At 45.5% G+C, this 25,683-nt stretch overlaps 1 protein-coding gene across 1 annotated transcript in view; it reads left to right on the top strand.

The window, feature by feature from the left end:
• hmcn1 (hemicentin 1) overlaps window positions 1–25,683 on the top strand; it is a 238,272-nt gene that overhangs the window by 93,665 nt on the left and 118,924 nt on the right. The window contains exons 12-19 of the mRNA XM_031838031.1: window positions 3,861–4,002; window positions 4,302–4,429; window positions 4,549–4,662; window positions 7,692–7,853; window positions 8,084–8,278; window positions 8,363–8,458; window positions 20,750–20,877; window positions 22,663–22,850. Coding sequence (XP_031693891.1) covers window positions 3,861–4,002; window positions 4,302–4,429; window positions 4,549–4,662; window positions 7,692–7,853; window positions 8,084–8,278; window positions 8,363–8,458; window positions 20,750–20,877; window positions 22,663–22,850 — 1,153 coding nt within the window. The remainder of the gene's footprint in view (window positions 1–3,860; window positions 4,003–4,301; window positions 4,430–4,548; window positions 4,663–7,691; window positions 7,854–8,083; window positions 8,279–8,362; window positions 8,459–20,749; window positions 20,878–22,662; window positions 22,851–25,683) is intronic.

Here is a 25,683-nt window from a genome sequence, read left to right as displayed (position 1 = left end):
GCGAAAATTGGGAAAACACAGACTTTTAAGGGATGAGTTACACATCATGAATCAATTGGAAAATCTTTGCGGATTCGGGTGGCTTTGGGAAGATCTGTTATCAATATTCCTTTAAAAAAAAAAACAATTTAAAGAGAGATGACAATGAAAGATATTCCGTGAAACATTATTGGTTGTAGTTACGTGCAGCAGTTTTAACGCTACGTAGATGTTCTATTAAAGATATTCGGTTTGAACAAGGCAGAAGGGTGACAACTGAGCCTACATCTTTAGACATGTCTGTATCAGGCCATGGAGGTCTGGGTTAGTCTGCTGTCTGTGCCAACTAGCAAGACCAAATCTAAGCCTTATATCTGCATCATCTTTAGCCTTTCATCCAGGGCCGTGCACAGACCCCCCCCCCCCCCCCCTGAAAACATTTGAATCATTAATATCTCGAAGTTCATAACATACTAACTGCCTGAGCCTTATATGTGCATCTGTAGTGAATTATGATACTTTTTTCATTTGCATAGGTCTATTTATTTATGTGACAACACACTCATTCATCACACACTGTCAGCACGCTAGTCACAGTGTCTCCTAAAGACATGATTGACATGGGGAAAAGATGCTCGGCTGTCAGCTGATCCTTTATGTTGATGTCAATCTGCTAGTTAGCTAGCTCTATTCAACTTTTTACCGATTGTGATTTATCTTCAATGCTCTTAAATAATAACTTCATAATATAATGTAATATCCATCATCTTCTAACTGATATATGGCTAGCTGGCTAGTGGCTTGTGTGGATATTATCATAGCCTATATGGTGATTAACTAGAGTCTAGGCTGTTCGGTGCTTTATTTGTAAATTGGGAGGTGCTGGAACAAAAAGTGAGTGTCAGAGGGAGGTGACCTGGGGAGCTCTGAGGTTGTGAGAGGGGGTGACCTGGGGAGCTCTGAGGTTGTGAGATGGGGGTGACCTGGGGAGCTCTGAGGTTGTGAGAGGGGGTGACCTGGGGAGCTCTGAGGTTGTGAGAGGGGGTGACTTGGGGAGCTCTGAGGTTGTGAGAGGGGGTGACCTGGGGAGCTCTGAGGTTGTGAGAGGGGGTGACCTGGGAGCTCTGAGGTTGTGAGAGGGGGTGACCTGGGGAGCTCTGAGGTTGTCAGAGGGAGGTGACCTGGGGAGCTCTGAGGTTGTGAGAGCGGTGTGACCTGGGGAGCTCTGAGGTTGTGAGATGGGGGTGACCTGGGGAGCTCTGAGGTTGTGAGAGGGGGTGACCTGGGGAGCTCTGAGGTTGTGAGAGGGGGTGACCTGGGGAGCTCTGAGGTTGTGAGATGGGGGTGACCTGGGGAGCTCTGAGGTTGTGAGAGGGGGTGACCTGGGGAGCTCTGAGGTTGTGAGAGGGGGTGACCTGGGGAGCTCTGAGGTTGTGAGAGGGGGTGACTTGGGGAGCTCTGAGGTTGTGAGATGGGGGTGACCTGGGGAGCTCTGAGGTTGTGAGAGCGGTGTGACCTGGGGAGCTCTGAGGTTGTGAGAGGGGGTGACCTGGGGAGCTCTGAGGTTGTGAGAGGGGGTGACCTGGGGAGCTCTGAGGTTGTGAGAGGGGGTGACCTGGGGAGCTCTGAGGTTGTGAGAGCGGTGTGACCTGGGGAGCTCTGAGGTTGTGAGAGGGGGTGACCTGGGGAGCTCTGAGGTTGTGAGAGGGGGTGACCTGGGGAGCTCTGAGGTTGTGAGAGCGGTGTGACCTGGGGAGCTCTGAGGTTGTGAGAGGGGGTGACCTGGGGAGCTCTGAGGTTGTGAGAGGGGGTGACCTGGGGAGCTCTGAGGTTGTGAGAGGGGGTGACCTGGGGAGCTCTGAGGTTGTGAGAGGGGGTGACCTGGGGAGCTCTGAGGTTGTGAGAGGGGGTGACTTGGGGAGCTCTGAGGTTGTGAGAGGGGGTGACCTGGGGAGCTCTGAGGTTGTGAGAGGGGGGTGACTTGGGGAGCTCTGAGGTTGTGAGAGCGGTGTGACCTGGGGAGCTCTGAGGTTGTGAGAGCGGTGTGACCTGGGGAGCTCTGAGGTTGTGAGAGCGGTGTGACCTGGGGAGCTCTGAGGTTGTGAGATGGGGGTGACCTGGGGAGCTCTGAGGTTGTGAGAGGGGGGTGACTTGGGGAGCTCTGAGGTTGTGAGAGCGGTGTGACCTGGGGAGCTCTGAGGTTGTGAGATGGGGGTGACCTGGGGAGCTCTGAGGTTGTGAGAGGGGGGTGACTTGGGGAGCTCTGAGGTTGTGAGAGCGGTGTGACCTGGGGAGCTCTGAGGTTGTGAGATGGGGGTGACCTGGGGAGCTCTGAGGTTGTGAGAGGGGGGTGACTTGGGGAGCTCTGAGGTTGTGAGAGCGGTGTGACCTGGGGAGCTCTGAGGTTGTGAGATGGGGGTGACCTGGGGAGCTCTGAGGTTGTGAGAGGGGGTGACCTGGGGAGCTCTGAGGTTGTGAGAGGGGGGTGACCTGGGGAGCTCTGAGGTTGTGAGAGGGGGGTGACTTGGGGAGCTCTGAAGTACCTTTATAATGAGAGTAATGCCTAGAGTCCGGGGAGAAGGTGGCCTTTCACATGACTGGAGACTTTAGCTGAATCTTTTTTAATACCGTACAAATGATGGAAATGACAGGCTACTTTGACACTGATAAACTAGGCCTATTTGGAAGTTGATGAAATATTTTGCTGGCTAACAGCAGACAGGTTGGAGTCTTCTCCTTTCAGCAGGAGCTATTTGCTTTCCAACCTGTGTTTTTCCGCAATTGTATTTCAAATATTGCGAAAGGCGTGTTTTGCCTGCATGCTGTTTGCCGACAGATTCATTGTGCATTCTCGACTGTAGGCTATGCCTTGTTATTGGACTACACACAATCCACAGCTAGGCAATAAAAAAAGAGAGCTATTGATCCTCTTTGGCTAACTGATAGGCCTACTCAGGGTGTAGTAGGCTATTCTGAATGATTTGATTTCTTTCTGAAAAGGCGGTAGTAAATCTATAACTTTGACCAATGTCTTTCAATATATCAGAGGTGCTGCTGCACCTCCAGGATCCTTTCCACGGCTATGAGTCCATTTCTATTTTTATTACCGCATTTACAGGGCAGACTGGGGAAAAGGTTAGCTCGGTACAGGGCAGACTGGGAAAAAGGTTAGCTCGGTACAGAGCAGACTGGGAAAACGGTTAGCTCGGTACAGAGCAGACTGGGAAAAAGGTTAGCTCGGTACAGAGCAGACTGGGAAAAAAGGTTAGCTCGGTACAGAGCAAACTGGGAAAAAGGTTAGCTCGGTACAGGGCAGACTGGGAAAAAGGTTAGCTCGGTACAGGGCAGACTGGGAAAAAGGTTAGCTCGGTACAGGGCAGACTGGGAAAAAAGGTTAGCTCGGTACAGGGCAGACTGGGAAAAAAGGTTAGCTCGGTACAGGGCAGACTGGGGAAAAGGTTAGCTCGGTACAGGGCAGACTGGGGAAAAGGTTAGCTCGGTTCAGAGCAGCCTAACGGACGGGGCAGGGGTGGGGAGTGGCAAACTTGACCAAGTCACGATGACTTGGGGGCAGTGGGTTCAGAACAACTGCAAAAACTGTATGCAAAAAATATATAATTATACCACCACCCAAAAGGGCAAAGGGGCAGGTTCTGGGCACAGGTAGACTCCTATCTGCCTGCTTTCATCACAATGTGTTTATTGATACGCTTGTATAAACCACTGTGCAAGTTAGTCTCACCTTCAACTTTAAAGATATACAATATACAATTGGTCAGTGGATTATATGAATTGATCTTTGATGGCAGCAATCATTATTGAACCAGATGATTTAAGGATATTCATGTTGCTGTGACCTCTGACCCCCTCCTTTCTTCCAGAGCCCCCCCAGGTGTCAGTGGACCCCCGGCACCAGACCTTTACCACGGGACAGGAAGTGAGGATCAGGTGCTCGGCCAGAGGTTACCCCGCCCCCCACCTGGTCTGGACACACAACGACATGTTCCTCATGGGTTCCAGCAGGTGAGATCACAACCTTTCACCTTTCACACAGGTCACGCGGGTCAGGAGTGGCAGAAGGATGCTGTGTCCTGTGTTTGTTTTGTCTGTTGTGGTGCTCAAGGCTCAAGGGTTATCATGCTTTGGTGGCACTTAACAAATAACTAAATAATTTAGTCCGAGCTGTTGCTAGGGATCAGATGACTGTGTGCTAATGTACTTCATGGAGTGTTGTCTGTGTTGCTATGTTATTACAGGTGTGTGTAGATGAGGTTGATGTGTGTCAATATGCATTAACCCTCTGACCTCTGGCACCTGTGCAGACACAGAATGACCCCTGATGGGAGTCTGATCATCAGGAACATGGAACAGAAGGATGCTGGGGTGTACGGCTGTCTGGCCAGCAACCTGGCTGGGACAGACACTCAAACATCCGTCCTCACCTATATCGGTGAGTAGGACACAACAGACATGCAGACGGGCGGACTGACGGACTCCTTTAGCCTGTGTTGTGCTCTGTCAGTCTCCCTCTCTCATACTCTCACCCCCTGGTCTCTTGTCTTCTCCCAGAGTCCCCTGTGGTGATCGTGGTGCTGAGTGAGATTCTGATTGGTCTAGGAGAAACCACCATCTTGGCATGCTCCGCCTCAGGGATCCCCCAGCCGGAGATCAGGTGGTTCAAAGGTAAGGTATGTTGACTTGGGAGCAGCCTCCTGTGTGTGGCAGAGAGGGATGATGACAAGAGAAGAGGCCTTCATCTGTCGTTGAGTATGGAGGGTAGCTTTAACTCCTCAGGACATGAAAATCCCATACGGTTACTTAACCCTGACTTTATGGTGTAGAGGGTTGCTTTCCCGTGGGTCCCAACATAGATCATTGCGGCACAGTCTGCATTTTTTTCAGACAGACAACTTTGTTTATCCTGCAGATTATTTGGAAACGGTTGTCGTTCTGCTTTGTATGCGTTGGACCAGGCTTCTTCCTATTGTACTAGAAACACATCCTTGTTGCATTATTCACACACTTAAGAATTCGCTGCTTCACGTTAATTAAGTAGCCTACCTCTCCTCTCCGGGTTGGACGTGCCAGATCAAGTGTGTCTAGTGTATGTGTGGTCTCTATGAAATGAGATAGGCTATGTACAGGCGGAGAATCATGTGATTAGGATATAGATCACTGCAGTGTCTGTAAATAAATACTGATAATGGAAAGAAGTTGAGCTGAGATGCAAGGTGCTCATAGGTTACCATAGTGATTCTTTTCGATAGATATTTATTACCAATTTATTTGTCACAGCCTCCCGCTCCTAAAAGGTAGGGTATTTCCTATATGTCCACTCTCATCATCCTTCTAGTTCAGTAGTAGAGGGTAGGGTATATCCTATATCCTCTTTTTCATCATATCCAATTGCATCGCTGCAACTCCCCAATGTGCTCGGTAGAGGTGAAGGTCGAGTCATGCGTCCTCTGAAACATGACCCGCCAAACTGCGCTTCTTAACACCTGCGCACTTAACCCGGAAGTCACCCGCACCGATGTGTTGGAGGAAACACCATTCAACTGACAACCGAAGTCAGCCTGCATGCACCCGGCCCGCCACAAAGTAAAGCATCCCCAGACAAACGAACCTAGACAACGCTAGGCCAATTGTACGCCGCCCAATGGGACTCCGGGTCACGAAACAGCCTGGGATCAAGAGGGAGCGGAATGAATCAGTCCCACACAGACATCTAGTGTAGCGCTCACTGTCGTATCCATAAAGACACACACACACACACGCACGCACGCACACACACACACACACACAGAGAAACTCACAGAGACACACACACACACACAGACAGAGACATGCACACACACACACACACACACGCACACACACACACACACACACACACACACACACACACACACACACACACACACACACACACAGAGAAACACACACAGACACACTTAGACACACATAGAGACATACACATACACACAGACACAGACAGACACACACAGACACACACAGAGAAACACACACACAGACAGACACAGAGACACACACACACACACACACACACACACACACACACACACACACACACACACACACACACACACACACACACACACACACACACACACACACAGAGACACAGACACACACAGAGACACGCACGCATGCACGCATGCACGCACACACACACACACACACACACACACACACACACACACACACACACACACACACACACACACACACACAGAGAGAGACAGACACACCCACAAAGAGACTTCTCATTCACATACCTCTGTGTGTTAGCCTTAATAAATCAGCTTGCCGGGGCCCTGGGCAGACAGGAAGTCATATATTTTATAGAGTGCAGAGCAGGAAGTGGAGTGTTTTACCGGCTGGTGCACAGGAAGTGCTCCTCTGACACCTCTGACACACTTGACTGATTCTGGCCACCTCGTGGGAACCCTTAAAACGCTCCTGTCTTTTAGTCTAACCCTTAAAACGCTCCTGTCTTTTAGTCTAACCCTTAAAATGCTCCTGTCTTTTAGTCTAACCCTTAAAACGCTCCTGTCTTTTAGTCTAACCCTTAAAATGCTCCTGTCTTTTAGTCTAACCCTTAAAACGCTCCTGTCTTTTAGTCTAACCCTTAAAACGCTCCTGTCTTTTAGTCTAACTCTTAGAACGCTCCTGTCTTTTAGTCTAACTCTTAAAACGCTCTATTTTCCATTCTGCTGCTATGTCCACTTATTCTTTGAACGAGAAAGACTAAAAGAAAGAATGAATGATGCAAATGTTCATTCTCATTTAATAAAAATTTGCTGCAAACAAACACAAAGCATTTGATAAACTTTAATTGGTGATTTTAATGCCGGGAAACTGAACTCCATCTTACCTCATTTTATTAGCGTTTCATCTGCGCAACTACAGGCGAAAAAACTCTAGATCACCTTTACTCCACACACAGTCACGGGCTTCATTAAGAAGTGCATCGACGATGTAGTTCCCACAGTGACCATACATACATATCCCAACCAGAAGCCATGGATTACACACTGAGCTAAAGGCTATAGGCTTTGGGATGAATTGGAATGCAGACTGCGAGCCAGGCCTAATCGCCTAACATCAGTGCCCGACCTGGCTGAATGGAAGCAAGTCCCCGCAGCAATGTTTCAACATCTAGTGGAAAGCCTTCCTAGAAGAGTGGAGGCTGTTATAGCAGCAAATGTAATTTTTTTACATTTTAATTTTACCTTTATTTCACTAGGCAAGTCAGTTAAGAACACATTCTTATTTTCAATGACGGCCTAGGAACAGTGGGTTAACTGCCTGTTCAGGGGCAGAACGACAGGGGACCAACTCCATATTAATGCCCATGATTTTGGAATGAGATGTTCGATGAGCAGGTGTCCACATACTTTTGTGTATCTACCTCAATTACCACGCACCCCTGCACATCGACTTGGTACTGGTACCTCGTGTATATAGCCAAGTTGTTGTTACTCATCTTGTATTTATTCCCTGTGATATTGTTGTTCTATGATTTCTCTTTACATTGTTGGAAAGGGCCCGTAAGTAAACATTTCACTGTTAGTCTACACCTGTTGTTTATGAACCGTGACAAATAACATTTGATTTGATATGACCATATTGATGGTTGCCAACTTCCTGGTTAACAACTTCCTGGTTGCCCTTTATTTGACCCACAGGCGACCTGCTGCTGCGGCCATCATCCTACATGGATATTGACCCCCTGGGAGGGACTCTGACGATCAAGGAGACACAGGACGTTGATGCGGGGGACTACACCTGTGTGGCTGCGAACCCTTCAGGAACCTCCTCACCTGGGAAGATCACCCTGGATGTAGGATGTAAGGATTCCTCTGGACTCTTGAACACATCATGAAAAAGACATCTGACATCTCTACACCCACAAAAGACCAGTTTACCATCAGAAAATCACGTCATTATATTGTCCGATGTCAAATGTTGCCTGCTGTATTGATGGATGAAGGAAGCCTTTCTTCATGGTCTTATGAGGGATTTAGATCTTAGTGTTGTTGACCTCTGTAAATCCTAACCTCTGACCTTTGCCTTCCAGCTGCACCCCAGTTCACCAGAGAACCGTCTGACGTGGCGGCGGACATTGGCTCTAACGTGACCCTGCCGTGCCACGTGCAGGGGTACCCCGAACCGCAGATCACCTGGAGGAGGGAGGACAACGCACCCATCTTCACCAGACGCCCCACACACAGCACCATCACACAGAAGACAGGAGGGGACCTGCAAATCAGCAGTGAGGTTTTGGTTCATATACAAATGCACGCACATACACACACACACACACACTAATTCCTATCTTCTCTCTTCTCTGTGTCAGATCTGTGGGTGGAGGATGAGACGGTGTATGTGTGTGAGGCCCAGAACCAGTTTGGGAGGATCCAGACACACGCCAGAGTCACTGTCACCGGACTGGGTAAGAGACAGACTGGGATCTCTGATCACATGCTCTGGGTACTGTAGGAGGGGTAGGGTACAGAGGGTAGGGTAGATTAGGGTATCAGAGGGTACAGGGGGTAGGGTAGAAGAGGGTATTATAGGGTACAGAGGTTAGGGTAGAATAGGGTATTAGAGGGTAAAGAGTGTAGGGTAGAGGAGGGTATTATAGGAGGGGTACAGAGGGTAGGGTGGATTAGGGTATCAGAGGGTACAGAGGGTAGGGTAGAGGAGGGTATTATAGGGTACAGAGGTTAGGGTAGAATAGGGTATTAGAGGGCACAGAGGGTAGGGTAGAGGAGGGTATTATAGGAGGGGTACAGAGGGTAGGGTAGATTAGGGTATCAGAGGGTACAGAGGGTAGGGTAGAGGAGGGTATTATAGGGTACAGAGGGTAGGGTAGAATAGGGTATTAGAGGGTAGAGAGTGTAGGGTAGAAGAGGGTATTATAGGAGGGGTACAGAGGGTAGGGTAGAGGAGGGTATTATAGGAGGGGTACAGAGGGTAGGGTGGATTAGGGTATCAGAGGGTACAGAGGGTAGGGTAGAGGAGGGTATTATAGGGTACAGAGGTTAGGGTAGAATAGGGTATTAGAGGGCACAGAGGGTAGGGTAGAGGAGGGTATTATAGGAGGGGTACAGAGGGTAGGGTAGATTAGGGTATCAGAGGGTACAGAGGGTAGGGTAGAGGAGGGTATTATAGGGTACAGAGGGTAGGGTAGAATAGGGTATTAGAGGGTAGAGAGTGTAGGGTAGAAGAGGGTATTATAGGAGGGGTACAGAGGGTAGGGTAGAGGAGGGTATTATAGGAGGGGTACAGAGGGTAGGGTAGAGGACGGTATTATAGGAGGGGTACAGAGGGTAGGGTAGAATAGGGTATTAGAGGGTACAGAGTGTAGGGTAGAGGAGGGTATTATAGGAGGGGTACAGAGGGTAGGGTAGATTAGGGTATCAGAGGGTACAGAGGGTAGGGTAGAGGAGGGTATTATAGGGTACAGAGGGTAGGGTAGAATAGGGTATTAGAGGGTAGAGAGTGTAGGGTAGAGGAGGGTATTATAGGAGGGGTACAGAGGGTAGGGTAGAGGAGGGTATTATAGGAAGAGTACAGAGGGTAGGGTAGAGGAGGGTATTATAGGAAGGGTACAGAGGGTAGGGAAGAGGAGGGTATTATAGGAAGGGTACAGAGGGTAGGGTAGAGGAGGGTATTATAGGAGGGGTACAGAGGGTAGGGTAGAGGAGGGTATTATAGGAGGGGTACAGAGGGTAGGGGAGAATAGGGTATTATAGCGTACAGAGGGTAGGAAAGAGGTGGGTATTATAGGAGGGGTACAGAGGGTAGGGTAGAATAGGGTATTATAGGGTACAGAGGCTAGGGTAGAGGAGGGTATTATAGGAGGGGTACAGAGGGTAGGGTAGAGGAGGGTATTATAGGAGGGGTACAGAGGGTAGGGTAGAATAGGGTATTATAGCGTACAGAGGGTAGGAAAGAGGTGGGTATTATAGGAGGGGTACAGAGGGTAGGGTAGAATAGGGTATTATAGGGTACAGAGGCTAGGGTAGAGGAGGGTATTATAGGAGGGGTACAGAGGGTAGGGTAGAGGAGGGTATTATAGGAGGGGTACAGAGGGTAGGGTAGAATAGGGTATTATAGGGTACAGAGGGTAGGGTAGAGGTGGGTATTATAGGAGGGGTACAGAGGGTAGGGTAGCATAGGGTATTATAGGGTACAGAGGGTAGGGTAGAGGATGGTATTATAGGAGGGGTATAGAGGGTAGGGTAGATGAGGGTATTATAGGGTACAGAGGGTAGAGTAGAGGAGGGTATTATAGGGTACAGAGGGTAGGGTAAAGGAGGGTATTATAGGGTACAGAGGGTAGGGTAGAGGAGGGTATTATAGGAGGGGTACAGAGGGTAGGGTAGAGGAGGGTATTATAGGAGGGGTGCAGAGGGTATTATAGGAGGGGTACAGAGGGTATTAGAGGGTAGGGTAGAGGAAGGTATTATAGGAGGGGTACAGAGGGTAGGGGAGGGTATTATAGGAGGGGTACAGAGGGTAGGGTAGAGGAGGTTATTATAGGGTACAGTAGAGGTGGGTATTATAGGAGGGGTACAGAGGGTAGGGTAGAGGAGGGTATTATAGGGGTACAAAGGGAATTTTTTTGTCAATTGAATCTCAACAAAAAAAGTTTTATTTGTACCTTTATTTAACTAGGCAAGTCAGTTAAGAACAAATTCTTATTTTCAATGATGGCCTAGGAACAGTGGGTTAACTGCCTGTTCAGGGGCAGAACAACAGATTTGTACTTTGTCAGCTCAGGGATTTGAACTTGCAACCTTTCGGTTTAATTGGGGCGGCTACCCTGCCGCCCCAATTAAACAGTTGGTGGTTGTATTAGATTCAGTTTTTATGAGAAAAAAAAATGGATTTCAGCAAACAAAGAAAGGAAGACAACTACAGGGGAGAAACATGGGAACAAGGTTAGCGTTTCATAATTGTAACTTTTTGAATTATTTTTGGCCGAATCGATGTAGTTGGAGTTGAATTCCACAAAGCCTGGTCACTGCTCTACTCCGTTAATGAAGTTAATCAGAAACGTCCTTCACCATGGTGTGGAGTCATCATGATGACTCCTTGCTGTCCCCAGTCCACCTGGCCGTGCTGCTGCTTCAGTTTCAACTGACCTGAGCCCTAGGACCATGCCCCAGGACTACCTGACATGATGACTCCTTGCTGTCCCCAGTCCACCTGACCGTGCTGCTGCTCCAGTTTCAACTGTTCTGCCTTATTATTATTCGACCATGCTGGTCATTTATGAACATTTGAACATCTTGGCCATGTTTTGTTATAATCTCCACCCAGCACAGCCAGAAGAGGACTGGCCACCCCACATAGCCTGGTTCCTCTCTAGGTTTCTTCCTAGGTTTTGGCCTTTCTAGGGAGTTTTTCCTAGCCACCGTGCTTCTACACCTGCATTGCTTGCTGTTTGGGGTTTTAGGCTGGGTTTCTGTACAGCACTTTGAGATATCAGCTGATGTACGAAGGGCTATATAAATACATTTCATTTGATTTGATTTGGAGTTTAGTCAGCTAAACTCAGCAAAAAAAGAAACGTCCCTTTTTGCAGATGTGGCCAGGGCAATGAATTGCAATGTCCTTACTGTGAGACGCCTAAGACAGTGCTAGAGGGAGACAGGACGGACAGCTGATCATCCTCGCAGTGGCAGACTATTTGTAACAACACCTGCACAGGATCGGTACATCAGAACATCACACTTGCGGGACAGGTACAGGATGGCAACAACAACTGCCCAAGTTACACCACAATCCCTCTATCGGTGCTCAGACTGTCCACAATAGGCTGAGAGAGGCTGGACTGAGGGCTTGTAGGCCTGTTGTAAGGCAGGTCCTCACCAGACATCACCGTCAACAACGTCGCCTATGGGCACAAACCCACCGTCGCTGGACCAGACAGGACTGGCAAAAAGTGCTCTTCACTGACGAGTCGCGGTTTTGTCTCACCAGGGGTGATGGTCGGATTTGCGTTTATGGTTGAAGGAATGAGCGTTAAACCGAGGCCTATACTCTGGAGCGGGATCGATTTGGAGGTGGAGGGTCCGTCATGGTCTGGGGCGGTGTGTCATAGCATCATCGGACTGAGCTTGTTGTCATTGCAGGCAATCTCAACGCTGTGCGTTACAGGGAAGACATCCTCCTCCCTCATGTGGTACCCTTCCTGCAAGCTCATCCTCACATGACCCTCCAGTATGACAATGCCACCAGCCATACTGCTCGTTCTGTGCGTGATTTCCTGCAAGACAGGAATGTCAGTGTTCAGCCATGGCCAGCGAAGAGCCAGGATCTCAATCCCATTGAGCACATCTGGGACCTGTTGGATCGGAAGGTGAGGGCTAGGGCCATTCCCACACAGAAAAGTCTGGGAACTTGCAGGTGCCTTGGTGGAAGAGTGGGGTAACATCTCACTGCAAGAACTGTCAAATCTGGTGCAGTCCATGAGGAGGAGATGCACTGCAGTACTTAATGCAGCTGGTGGCCACACCAGATACTGACTGTTGATTTTGACCTTTGACCTTTGTTCAGGGACACATAATTCCATTTCGGTTTGTCACATGTCTGTGGAACTTGCTCAGTTTATGTCTCAGTTGTTGAATCTTGTTGTGTTCATACAAATATTTACACGTTAAGTTTGCTGAAAATAAACGCAGTTGACAGTGAGAGGACGTTTCATTTTTTGCTGAGTTTCAATCACATTCATCAATGGTCAGGTCTGTCTTCTGTTGCGTTCAAAGACAGATTGCTACTTTTGAATTGAAAGTGAATATTTTCACTGGGAGCAGCAGAGGAAAGCGCTCAGCGTTTGAGTGATCTTTCAGTTGTGCTGGAGTTGTGTGTGTGAGTAATGGGCCGCATGCATTGAGTTTATTTGAAGGCGAGGGAATGTAGGGGTGAACTCAGAGGAACGCGGCTCAAATTCCCTGGCATGGTTTGAAGGGGATGTCAGTTCTTGTAGAAGTCATGGGAGAAAAAAGACCTAAATCACAGTGAGAAAGAGAGAGTAGAGAGATACACTAAGTGTATAAAAGATTAGCAACACCTGCTCTTTCAATGACATAGACTGACCAGGTGAATCCAGGCGCACCGGTTTGAGTCAAGAACTGCAACACTGCTGGGTTTTTCAAGCTCAACAGTTTCCCCATGTGTATTAAGAATGGTCCACCACCAAAAGGACATCCACCCGACTTCACACAACTGTGGGAAGCATTGGAGTCAACATGGGCCAGCATCCCTGTGGATTGCTTTTGACACCTTATAGAGTCCATTCCTGATGAATTGAGGATGTTCTGAGGGCACAAAATACCCCATAATGACAAAGCAAAAGCAGGTTTTTAGAAACATTTTGCAAATGTATTAAAAACAGAAATAGCTTATTTACATACGTTTTCAGACCCTTTGCTATGCAACTCCAAATTGAGCTCAGGTGCATCCTGTTTCCATGGATCATCCTTGAGCTGTATCAGACAATTTGACTAGAGTCCACCTGTGGTAAATTCAATTGATTGGAGTCCACCTGTGGTAAATTCAATTGATTGGAGTCCACCTGTGGTAAATTCAATTGATTGGACATGATTTGGAAAGGCACACACCTGTCTATATAAGGTCCCACAGTTGACAGTGCATGTCAGAACAATAACCAAGCCATGAGGTCGAATGAAATGAACCCGATGGTCACTCTGACAGAGCTCTAGAGTTCCTTTGTGAAGATGGGAGAACGTTCCAGAAGGACAACCGTCTCGGCAGCACTCCACCAATTAGGCCTTTATGGTCGAGTGGCCAGACGGAAGCCACTCCTCAGTAAAAGGCACATGACAGCCCGCTATGAGTTTGCCAAAAGGCACCTAAAGACTCACAGACCATGATCAACAAGATTCTCTGATCTGATGATATCAAGATTGAGCTCTTTGGCCTGAATGCCAAGTGTTTTGTCTGGAGGATACCTGGCACCATCCCTACAGTGAAGCATGGTGGTAGAAGTATCATGCTGTGGGGATGTTTTTCAGTGGCAGGGACTGGGAGACTTGTCAGGATCAGGGCAAAGATGAACGGAGCAAAGTACAGAGAGATCCTTGATGAAAACCTGCTTTAGAGCGCTCAGGACCTCAGGACCTCAGACCCTAAGCACACAGCCAAGACAATGCAGGAGTGGCTTCGGGACAAGTCTTGGAATGCTTTTCCAACAGTCTTGAAGAAATTCCCATATATGCTGAGCACTTGTTGGCTGCTTTTCCTTCAGTCTGCAGTCCAACTCATCCCAAGCCATCTCAATTGGGTTGAGGTCGGGTGGATTGTGGAGGCCAAGTCATCTGATGTAGCACTCAATCACTATCCCTTACACAGCCTAGAGGTGTTTTATGTCATTGTCCTGTTAAAAAACAAATTGTAGTCCCACTTGCAAACCAGATGGGATGTCGTATCACTGCAGAATGCTGTGGTAGCCATGCTGGTAAAGTGTGTCTTGAATTCTAAATAAATCACCAATAGTGTCACCAGCAAAACACCATCCCAACTCCTCCATTCTTGACGGTGGGAACCACACATGCGGAGATCATACGTTCACCTACTCTGCATCTCACAAAGACATGGCGGTTGGAACCAAAAATCTCAAATTTGGACTCATCAGACCAAAGGACAGATTTCCACAGGTCTAATGTCCATTGCTCGCGTTTCTTGGCCAAAGCAAGTCACAACACAACTGATTGGCTCAAATGCATTAAGAAGGAAAGAAATTCCACAAACAAACTTTTAACATGGCACACCTGTTAATTGAAAGGCATTCCAGGTGACTGGAATGAAGCTGGTTGAGAGAATGCCAAGAGTGTGCAAAGCTGTCATCAAGGCAAAGGGTAGCTACTTTGAAGAATCTCAAATATAAAATATATTTAAATTTGTTTAACACTTTTTTGGTTAGTACATGATTCCATAAGTGTTATTTCGTAGTTTTGATGTTTTCACTGTTATTCTACAATGTAGAAAATATAAAAAAGAAAGAAAATCCCTGGAATGATTAGGTGTGCCCAAACTTTTGACTGGTACTGTACATTTATATATCGGTTGCAGTTTCACCAAGCCTCATAACACATTGAAATACCTTGACTTTGAGTCATCTTGACATTGAGTAAGAACAGCAGGTCCTCTGTAGTCTTTAAAGGATCCATGGTATGCACGCAATCCTATATATTTCTATTTCACTAAAGTGGGAGAGACACAGATATGGCTGGGCAGCATCCATAGTGGAGATTGTTGAGTTCAGAGTTTGGTTTCTAACTTCAAAGCCCAGCCCTGTCAAAGCCCACACACTTCTTTGGATTGCCTGTGACTGTAAATGGGTGTATGAAAATGTGTGTATGTGTGTGTGAAAACGTGTATACAGTGCCTTGCGAAAGTATTCGGCCCCCTTGAACTTTGCGACCTTTTGCCACATTTCAGGCTTCAAACATAAAGATATAAAACTGTATTTTTTTGTGAAGAATCAACAACAAGTGGGACACAATCATGAAGTGGAACGACATTTATTGGATATTTCAAACTTTTTTAACAAATCAAAAACTGAAAAATTGGGCGTGCAAAATTATTCAGCCCCTTTACTTTCAGTGCAGCAAACTCTCTCCAGAAGTTCAGTGAGGATCTATGAATGATCCAATGTTGACCTAAATGACTAATGATGATAAATATAATCCACCTGTGTGTAATCAAGTCTCCGTATAAATGCACCTGCACTGTGATAGTCTCAGAGGTCCGTTAAAAGCGCAGAGAGCATCATGAAGAACAAGGAACACACCAGGCAGGTCCGCGATACTGTTGTGAAGAAGTTAAAGCCGGATTTGGATACAAAAAGATTTCCCAAGCTTTAAACATCCCAAGGAGCACTGTGCAAGCGATAATATTGAAATGGAAGGAGTATCAGACCACTGCAAATCTACCAAGACCTGGCCGTCCCTCTAAACTTTCAGCTCATACAAGGAGAAGACTGATCAGAGATGCAGCCAAGAGGCCCATGATCACTCTGGATGAACTGCAGAGATCTACAGCTGAGGTGGGAGACTCTGTCCATAGGACAACAATCAGTCATATATTGCACAAATCTGGCCTTTATGGAAGAGTGGCAAGAAGAAAGCCATTTCTTAAAGATATCCATAAAAAGTGTTGTTTAAAGTTTGCCACAAGCCACCTGGGAGACACACCAAACATTTGGAAGAAGGTGCTCTGGTCAGATGAAACCAAAATGGAACTTTTTGGCAACAATGCAAAACGTTATGTTTGGCGTAAAAGCAACACAGCTCATCACCCTGAACACAACATCCCCACTGTCAAACATGGTGGTGGCAGCATCATGGTTTGGGCCTGCTTTTCTTCAGCAGGGACAGGGAAGATGGTTAAAATTGATGGGAAGATGGATGGAGCCAAATACAGGACCATTCTGGAAGAAAACCTGATGGAGTCTGCAAAAGACCTGAGACTGGGACGGAGATTTGTCTTCCAACAAGACAATGATCCAAAACATAAAGCAAAATCTACAATGGAATGGTTCAAAAATAAACATATCCAGGTGTTAGAATGGCCAAGTCAAAGTCCAGACATGAATCCAATCGAGAATCTGTGGAAAGAACTGAAAACTGCTGTTCACAAATGCTCTCCATCCAACCTCACTGAGCTCGAGCTGTTTTGCAAGGAGGAATGGGAAAAATGTGCAAAACTGATAGAGACATACCCAAAGCGACTTACAGCTGTAATCGCAGCAAAAGGTGGCGCTACAAAGTATTAACTTAAGGGGGCTGAATAATTTTGCACGCCCAATTTTTCAGTTTTTGATTTGTTAAAAAAGTTTGAAATATCCAATAAATGTAGTTCCACTTCATGATTGTGTCCCACTTGTTGTTGATTCTTCACAAAAAAATACAGTTTTATATCTTTATGTTGGAAGCCTAAAATGTGGCAAAAGGTCACAAAGTTCAAGGGGGCCGAATACTTTCGCAAGGCACTGTATGTGTGTGTCTGTTTATTTATGAAAGGCAAGCCTTCTCTGCTTGAATTCCCAATGCATGTATCACAACCCTGTCAACTGCGCGGCAGGTATGTACAAGTATGTACAGTATGTGTGAGTGTATGTGAGTGAGTGTGTGTGTGTGTGTATGTGAGTGTGTGTGCATGCTTCTTAAATGTTGTGTGTTTGTTTACACATGTGTACCTTGTTAAGCACCATTCAGCAGCAATGCAGGACTGTCTTTGGGGGAACTCACAGTCACTGGGTTCTTATTTGGGCTAAAGGTCCCATCAGATCCAGCTGCCCCATATTAACGTGTGCCCCACTTCACTAGTGACACAGTCCCTGCCCATAACACCCCGCCTCTGGGGTTACTGTGGCAACGCAACAAGCAAAACATGGGAGGTGTCCCAGTCGGTTCTACAGCCCTGCCGCCCTCTTTCTTAATCTCTCTGTCTCTCTGTCTCTGTCTCTCTCTCTGTCTCTCTCTCTCTGTCTCTCTCTCTGTCTCTCTGTCTCTCTCTCTGTCTCTCTCTGTCTGTCTGTCTCTCCCTCTCTCTCTGTCTCTCTCTCTCTCTGTCTCTCTCTCTGTCTCTCTGTCTCTCTCTCTCTGTCTCTCTCTCTGACTCTCTCTCTGTCTCTCTCTCTCTGTGTCTCTCTCTGTCTCTCTCTCTGTCTCTCTCTTTCTCTGTCTCTTTCTGTCTCTCTCTTTCTCTCTTTCTGTCTCTCTCTCACTGTCTCTCTCTCTCTCTCTCTTTCTCTCTCTTTCTCTGTCTCTTTCTGTCTCTCTCTCTCTCTCTCTCTCTCTCTCTCTGTCTTTTTCTCTCTCTCTCTGTGTCTCTGTCTCTTAATTCAAAGCCTATTGCATTGGGAAACATATGTTTACTTTGCCAAAGCAAGTGAAATAAATAATAAACCCAAAAACATTAACAGTGAACATTACACTCACAAAAGTTACACAGTCATATTATGGTTATATACAGTGTTGTAATGATGTGCAAACAGTTAAATTACAAAAGGGAAAATAAATAAACATAAATATGGGTTGTATTTACAATGGTGTTTGTTCTTCACTGGTTGCCATTTTCTTGTGGCAACAGGTCACAAATATTGTATTTCACCCAATAGGGAGTTTATCAAAATTGGATTTGTTTTCGAATTCTTTGTGGGTCTGTGTAATCTGAGGGAAATATGTGTCTCTAATATGGTCGTACATTGGGCAGGAGGTTAGGAAGTGCAGCTCAGTTTCCACCTCATTTCGTGGGCAGTGAGCATAGCCTGTCTTCTCTTGAGAGCCAGGTCTGCCTATGGGAGCAGCTCTCAATAGCAAGGCTATGCTCACTGAGTCTGTACATAGTCAAAGCTTTCCTTAAGTTTGGATCAGTCACAATGGTCAGATATTATGCCACTGTTTACTCTCTGTTTAGGGCCAAATAGCATTTTAGTTTGCTCAGTTTCTTTGTTAATTCTTTCCAATGTGTTAAGTAATTCTCTTTTGGTTTTCTCATGATTTCGTTGGGTCTAGTTGTGTTGCTGTCCTGGGGCTCTGTGGGGTGTGTTTGTGTTTGTGAATAGAGCCCCAGGACCAGCTTGCTTAGGGTACTCTTCTCCAGGTTCATCTCTCTGTAGGTGATGGCTTTGTTATGGAAGGTTTGGGAATCACTTCCCTTTTAGGTGGTTGTAGAATTTAACGTCTCATTTCTGGATGTTGATCATTAGCGGGTATCGTCATAATTCTGCTCTGCGTTATTTGGTGTTTTACGTTGTACACCGGGGATATTTTTGCAGAATTCTACACACAGTCTTAATTTGGTGTTTGTCCCATTTTTTTGAATTATTGGTTGGTGAGCGGTCCCCAGACCCCACAGCCATGAAGGGCAATGGGTTCTATAACTGATTGAAGTATTTTTAGCCAGATCCTCATTGGTATGTTGAATTTGATGTTCTGTTTGATGGCGTAGAAGGCCTTTCTTGCCTTGTCTCTCGGATCGTTCACAGCTTTCTGGAAGTCATCAGTGGCTCTGATGTTTAGGCCGAGGTATGTATAGTTTTTTGTGTGCTCTAGGGCAACAGTGTCTAGATGGAATTTGTATTTGTGGTCCTGGCAACTGGACCTTTTTGTCAGGGCCCTGGTCTGACAGAATCTGTGCAGAAGATCTAGGTGCTACTGTAGTCCTGTCTTGGTTGGGGACAGAAGCACCAGATCATCAGCAAACTGTAGACATTTGACTTCAGATTCTAGTAGGGTGCTGCAGACTGTTCAAGTGCCTTCACCAATTTGTTGATGTATATGTTGAAGAGGGTGGGACTCAAGCTGCATGGCCCTGTGGAAAGAAATGTGTGTATTTTTCGGTAATTTTAACCGCACACTTGTTGTTTGTGTGCTTGGATTTTATAATGTTGTATGTTTTTCCCCCAACACTACTTCCTCTCTCTGTATCTCTCTCTCTCTCTGTATCTCTCTTCATATCTCTGTTTCTATCTCCGTATCTCTCTCTCTCACTCTCTCGCTCTCTCTCCCTGTGTCTCTCTCTGTCTCTCTTTCTCTCCCTCATATCGTCTGTTAGCTCAGCATCTGGCAAGAACCACATTACATCAGGCAAATCTTATCTCCTCCTGTAGTCAGTTAACCAGCCAGTCAGTCAGTCAGTCAGTCCATCTTTATGTTATGTGTGAACATAAAAGGTAGATTCCTTTCCAATCTGGCAACCATTTTGTTAATATCTGTCTTTCCTCATGCTGGATCCTCTCAGGCAGGAATCATCAGTCTTGTCATGCCACACTCCCAGTTCCCGTCTCAGAGTGGAGAAGCAGGACTCGAACTGACGGCTGTTTGTGTTACAGGCCTTGAGTGGACGGATAGCCAGAGGGATAAGAGATGTAATGTATACATTAACCCTGAGTGTCTACTCGAGCATAGAATGTTTATCTTTATTTAACTAGGCAAGTCAGTTAAGAACAAATTCTTATTTGCAGTGACAGCCAACAGTGGGTTAACTGCCTTGTTCTTGGACAGAACGACAAATTCTTACCTTGTCAGCTTAGGGATTCGATCCAGCACCCGTTCGGTTACTGGCCCGACACTCTAACCACTAGGCTACCTGCCACCCGAGCACACGGGGGAACATACCGTATGTTCTAGGCTAAGAAAGAATATTTAGGCCTAGGCCAGGTTTTCGTGGTAAAGTCAACTGGTCAGGGTTCATATTGGGCATTTTCATATCTTTCCATTCAGGAGGTCAGTTCATATCAATGAGGATGGTCACATTGTGTTTGACTGGAGACAGTTGGGTGGTCAGTTTATGGTCAGATTATCTTCATGTTGGTCATGTTCTCCTGGCCAACACCTTGTCAACTGTTTCTGTCCCCCAGATGACCGTGTGAACGTGTTCAAATCGCTGCACATTCACACACATACAGTATGTATGATGTCATCTAGACCAACTTTGTGTGCGTGTGTTTTGGGTGTATGTGAGCCCTTTACATCGTGCCTAGGGAGAGAGTGTAAATACGTCAGTATTTATAGCAACCATGCATTCCCTAAGCCTCTCAGTGTGGAGATGTGGAAACCATATGGAAGAGAGTGTGTGGTAAAGCAGGGAGACAACTGGGAAGTGGACCCAGTGGAGGTGAGCCCTGGTCAGGCATGGAGAGAGCAGGAGAGCCCCTGGTCCCTGGAAACAAACAGCCACTTGTTTTTATGATTTTTTACAGTGTACCCGGTGATTGGCCACAGTCCGGGGGTGCTGAATGTGATCAAGGAGCAGCAGGTGACTCTGCCCTGTGTGCTGCTGGCGGGAAACCCCCTACCTGAGAGACGCTGGCTACACAACCACGGCCTGGTGAGAAAGCTATACACACACACTGGCACACACACACACTGGCACACACACACACACACACTGGCACACACACACACACACTGGCACACACACACACACACTGGCACACACACACACACACTGGCACACACACACACTGGCACGCACACACACACATACACACACACACACACACACACACACACACACACACACACACACACACACACACACACACACACACACACACCACACACACACACACACACACACACACACACACACACACACACTGGCATGCACACACACATACCCACACGCACACACACACCCACACACACACACGCGTGCATATGCACACACACATACACACTACTGGTGCCTGAGATCTGCCTGTGGTTAAGCACTGTGAATAAGATTATACCAATTTGTCATCAGACAGTCGAGGAATGATTCATAAAAATGAACAAAAAAATGTAACAAAACCACTCCAAAATGACTTACTCCCTGCAACGTCTATGAAGGTGTCTATTGTTTTAGCACTGATTTTAAAACTAATATTAGACTTGTCTATGGACCACCTGTGCCTGTTTTGAGTAGAGGTCCATTCTGTAAGTGTATTTGGGTGTTTTAAACATACCACATGTTTCATACATACCGCATGTTTTAAAAATACCACATGTTTCATACATACCACATGTTTTAAACATACCACATGTTTCATACATACCACATGTTTTAAACATACCACATGTTTCATACATACCACATGTTTTAAACATACCACATGTTTTATACATACCACATGTTTCATACATACATACCGCATGTTTCATACATACATACCACATGTTTAATACATACATACTGCATGTTTCATACATACCACATGTTTCATACATACATACCACATGTTTTAAACATACTACATGTTTTCTACATACCACATGTTTTATACATACCACATGTTTTATACATACCACATGTTTTATACATACCACACGTTTTAAACATACCACATGTTTCATACATACATACCACATGTTTTATACATGCCACATGTTTCATACATACATACCGCATGTTTCATACATACATACCACATGTTTTATACATACCACATGTTTTATACATACCACATGTTTCATACATACATACCACATGTTTTATACATACCACATGTTTCATACATACCACATGTTTCATACATACATACCACATGTTTCATACATAGCACATGTTTCATACATAGCACATGTTTCATACATACCACATGTTTTATACATACCACATGTTTCATACATACATACCACATGTTTTATACATGCCACATGTTTCATACATACATACCACATGTTTTATACATACCACATGTTTCATACATACATACCACATGTTTTATACATACCACATGTTTCATACATACCACATGTTTTATACATACCACATGTTTCATACATACATACCACATGTTTCATACATACCACATGTTTCATACATACCACATGTTTTATACATACCACATGTTTCATACATACCACATGTTTTATACATACCACATGTTTCATACATACCACATGTTTCATACATACCACATGTTTCATACATACCACATGTTTCATACATACCACATGTTTTATACATACCACATGTTTCATACATACCACATGTTTCATACATACCACATGTTTCATACATACCACATGTTTCATACATACCGTGTTCCAATACAGCTGGTTGTGTGTGTCTGTGTGTGTCCCTCCATGTAATGTTTTCACCTGTTGAATGTGTTCCTATCCATGCCAGGTGAGCTCCAGCCCATATGTGACGGTGCGCAGAGACGGCAGCCTGCATATAGAACACGTTCGTCTGGAGGAAGGAGGAGAATACACCTGCCTGGCAGAGAACGTGCTGGGCTCCAGCAACCACACCACCACCCTCAACATCTATGGTAAGACCACAATACCATGGTTAACATCTACTATACGACCACAGTAAGACCACAATACCATGGTTAACATCTACTATACAACCACAGTAAGACCACAATACCATGGTTAACATCTACTATATGACCACAGTAAGACCACAATACCACGGTTAACATCTACTATACGACCACAGTAAGACCACAATACCACGGTTAACATCTACTATACAACCACAGTAAGACCACAATACCACGGTTAACATCTACTATACGACCACAGTAAGACCACAATACCATGGTTAACATCTACCATACGACCACAGTAAGACCACAATACCATGGTTAACATCTACTATACAACCACAGTAAGACCACAATACCACGGTTAACATCTACTATACAACCACAGTAAGACCACAATACCATGGTTAACATCTACTATACGATCACAGTAAGACCACAATACCATGGTTAACATCTACTATACAACCACAGTAAGACCACAATACCATGGTTAACATCTACTATACGACCACAGTAAGACCACAATACCATGGTTAACATCTACTATACGACCACAGTAAGACCACAATACCAAGGTTAACATCTACTATACGACCACAGTAAGACCACAATACCACGGTTAACATCTACTATACGACCACAGTAAGACCACAATACCATGGTTAACATCTACTATACAACCACAGTAAGACCACAATACCACGGTTAACATCTACTATACGACCACAGTAAGACCACAATACCACGGTTAACATCTATTATACAACCACAGTAAGACCACAATACCATGGTTAACATCTACTATATGACCACAGTAAGACCACAATACCACGGTTAACATCTACTATACGACCACAGTAAGACCACAATACCACAGTTAACATCTACTATACGACCACAGTAAGACCACAATGCCACGGTTAACATCTACTATACGACCACAGTAAGACCACAATACCACGGTTAACATCTACTATACGACCACAGTAAGACCACAATATCATGGTTAACATCTACTATACAACCACAGTAAGACCACAACACCACGGTTAACATCTACTATACGACCACAGTAAGACCACAATACCACGTTTAACATCTACTATACGACCACAGTAAGACCACAATACTGTGTACCCATTGTAGCAACAACTTCAGTTGGTCAATATTACGCTACAGTCAGGCCACACTACTGTGTACCCATTGTAGCAACAATTTCAGTTGGTCAATATTACGCTACAGTCAGACCACACTACTGTGTACCCATTGTAGCAACAACTTCAGTTGGTCAATATTACGCTACAGTCAGACCACACTACTGTGTACCCATTGTAGCAACAACTTCAGTTGGTCAATATTACGCTACAGTCAGACCACACTACTGTGTACCCATTGTAGCAACAACTTCAGTTGGTCAATATTACGCTACAGTCAGACCACACTACTGTGTACCCATTGTAGCAACAACTTCAGTTGGTCAATATTACGCTACAGTCAGACCACACTACTGTGTACCCATTGTAGCAACAACTTCAGTTGGTCAATATTATGCTACAGTCAGACCACACTACTGTGTACCCACTGTAGCAACAACCCACATTGACTGGTACTGGTGATTCTTGCTTATAGCCTTGTTATTGTTATTTTATCCTGTTACTATTTTTCCTTTAGTTTATTGTGCAGATTTATCTTCCTTCATATTTGAAAACTCTGCGTGGTTAGTTAAGGGCTCTTAGTTAAGGGCTCTTAGTTAAGGGCTCTTAGTTAAGGGCTCTTAGTTCAGGGCTCTTAGTTAAGGGCTCTTAGTTAAGGGCTCTTAGTTAAGGGCTCTTAGTTAAGGGCTCTTAAGTAAGCATTTTGTGGTAAGGTCTACACTTGTTGTATTTGATTTGATTTGTACTAGGACCACATAACCACAGTCAGAATCTGTGAGGACAGTGAAACTATGGTCAACAGTTAAAGCCATGGTTAACTTCTACTAAACAGTTATACTGTGTATCTTCTGTGGGACCCCTCTGTTGTTTCCACTGTATATCTACTGTCGGTACAACTGTAATGGAGTCATTCCACAATCCTCCATAATGTTCTCATCTTCTCTGTGGGCTGTCTGACTCCAAACACAATGAACCTTTATTCTCCTCCCCCCCTTTCTCTCTTTCTCTCTCTCTCTCTCTGTCTCTCTCTCTCTCTCTCTCTCTCTCTCTGTCTCTCTCTCTGTCTCTGTACTAGCTCTCATTTTTTCTCTCGCTCGCTCGCTCGCTCTCTCTCTTTCTTTCTATACTCTTTCTCTGTCTCTCTGTCTCTGTCTCTCTCTCTCTCTCTCTTCTCTCTCTCTCTGTCTCTCTCTCTGTCTCTGTACTAGCTCTCATTTTTTTTCTCTCTCTCTCTCTCTCTTTCTCTCTCTGTTCTCTCTCTGTACTCTCTCTGTACTCTCTCTCTCTCTGTTCTCTCTCTTTCTCTCTCTGTTCTCTCTCTGTACTCTCTCTGTACTCTCTCTCTCTCTGTTCTCTCTCTATATCGCTGTTCTCTCTCTCTCTCTCTCTCTCTCTCTCTCTCTGCTGTGTACTCTCTCTGTTCTCTCTCTCTCTCTCTCTCTCTCTCTCTCTGTACGCTCTGTCTCTCTCTGTTCTCTCTATCCTCTGTCTCTCTCTATCTGTTCTTTCTTTCTCTCTCTCACTCTCTCTCTGTTCTTACTTCATGAATATAACTGTCTGAGTTTGCATAAAAACCAGGAACAGCTGTTGAGAGTGGCACAGTTTGGAAGGGTTTGGAACAGGAAGAGGGAAAAATATGTTCTCATTCTTTATTGGAACCAGTTTGGGTGGTGCTTCTACAATTCTACCTTCATAAATGGGAATGGGTCATGGCATGTT

The sequence above is a fragment of the Oncorhynchus kisutch genome, linkage group LG13, assembly GCF_002021735.2.
Source record: "Oncorhynchus kisutch isolate 150728-3 linkage group LG13, Okis_V2, whole genome shotgun sequence".
Classification (NCBI taxonomy): domain Eukaryota; kingdom Metazoa; phylum Chordata; class Actinopteri; order Salmoniformes; family Salmonidae; genus Oncorhynchus; species Oncorhynchus kisutch.
This window is presented reverse-complemented; position numbering and strand designations above follow the sequence as displayed.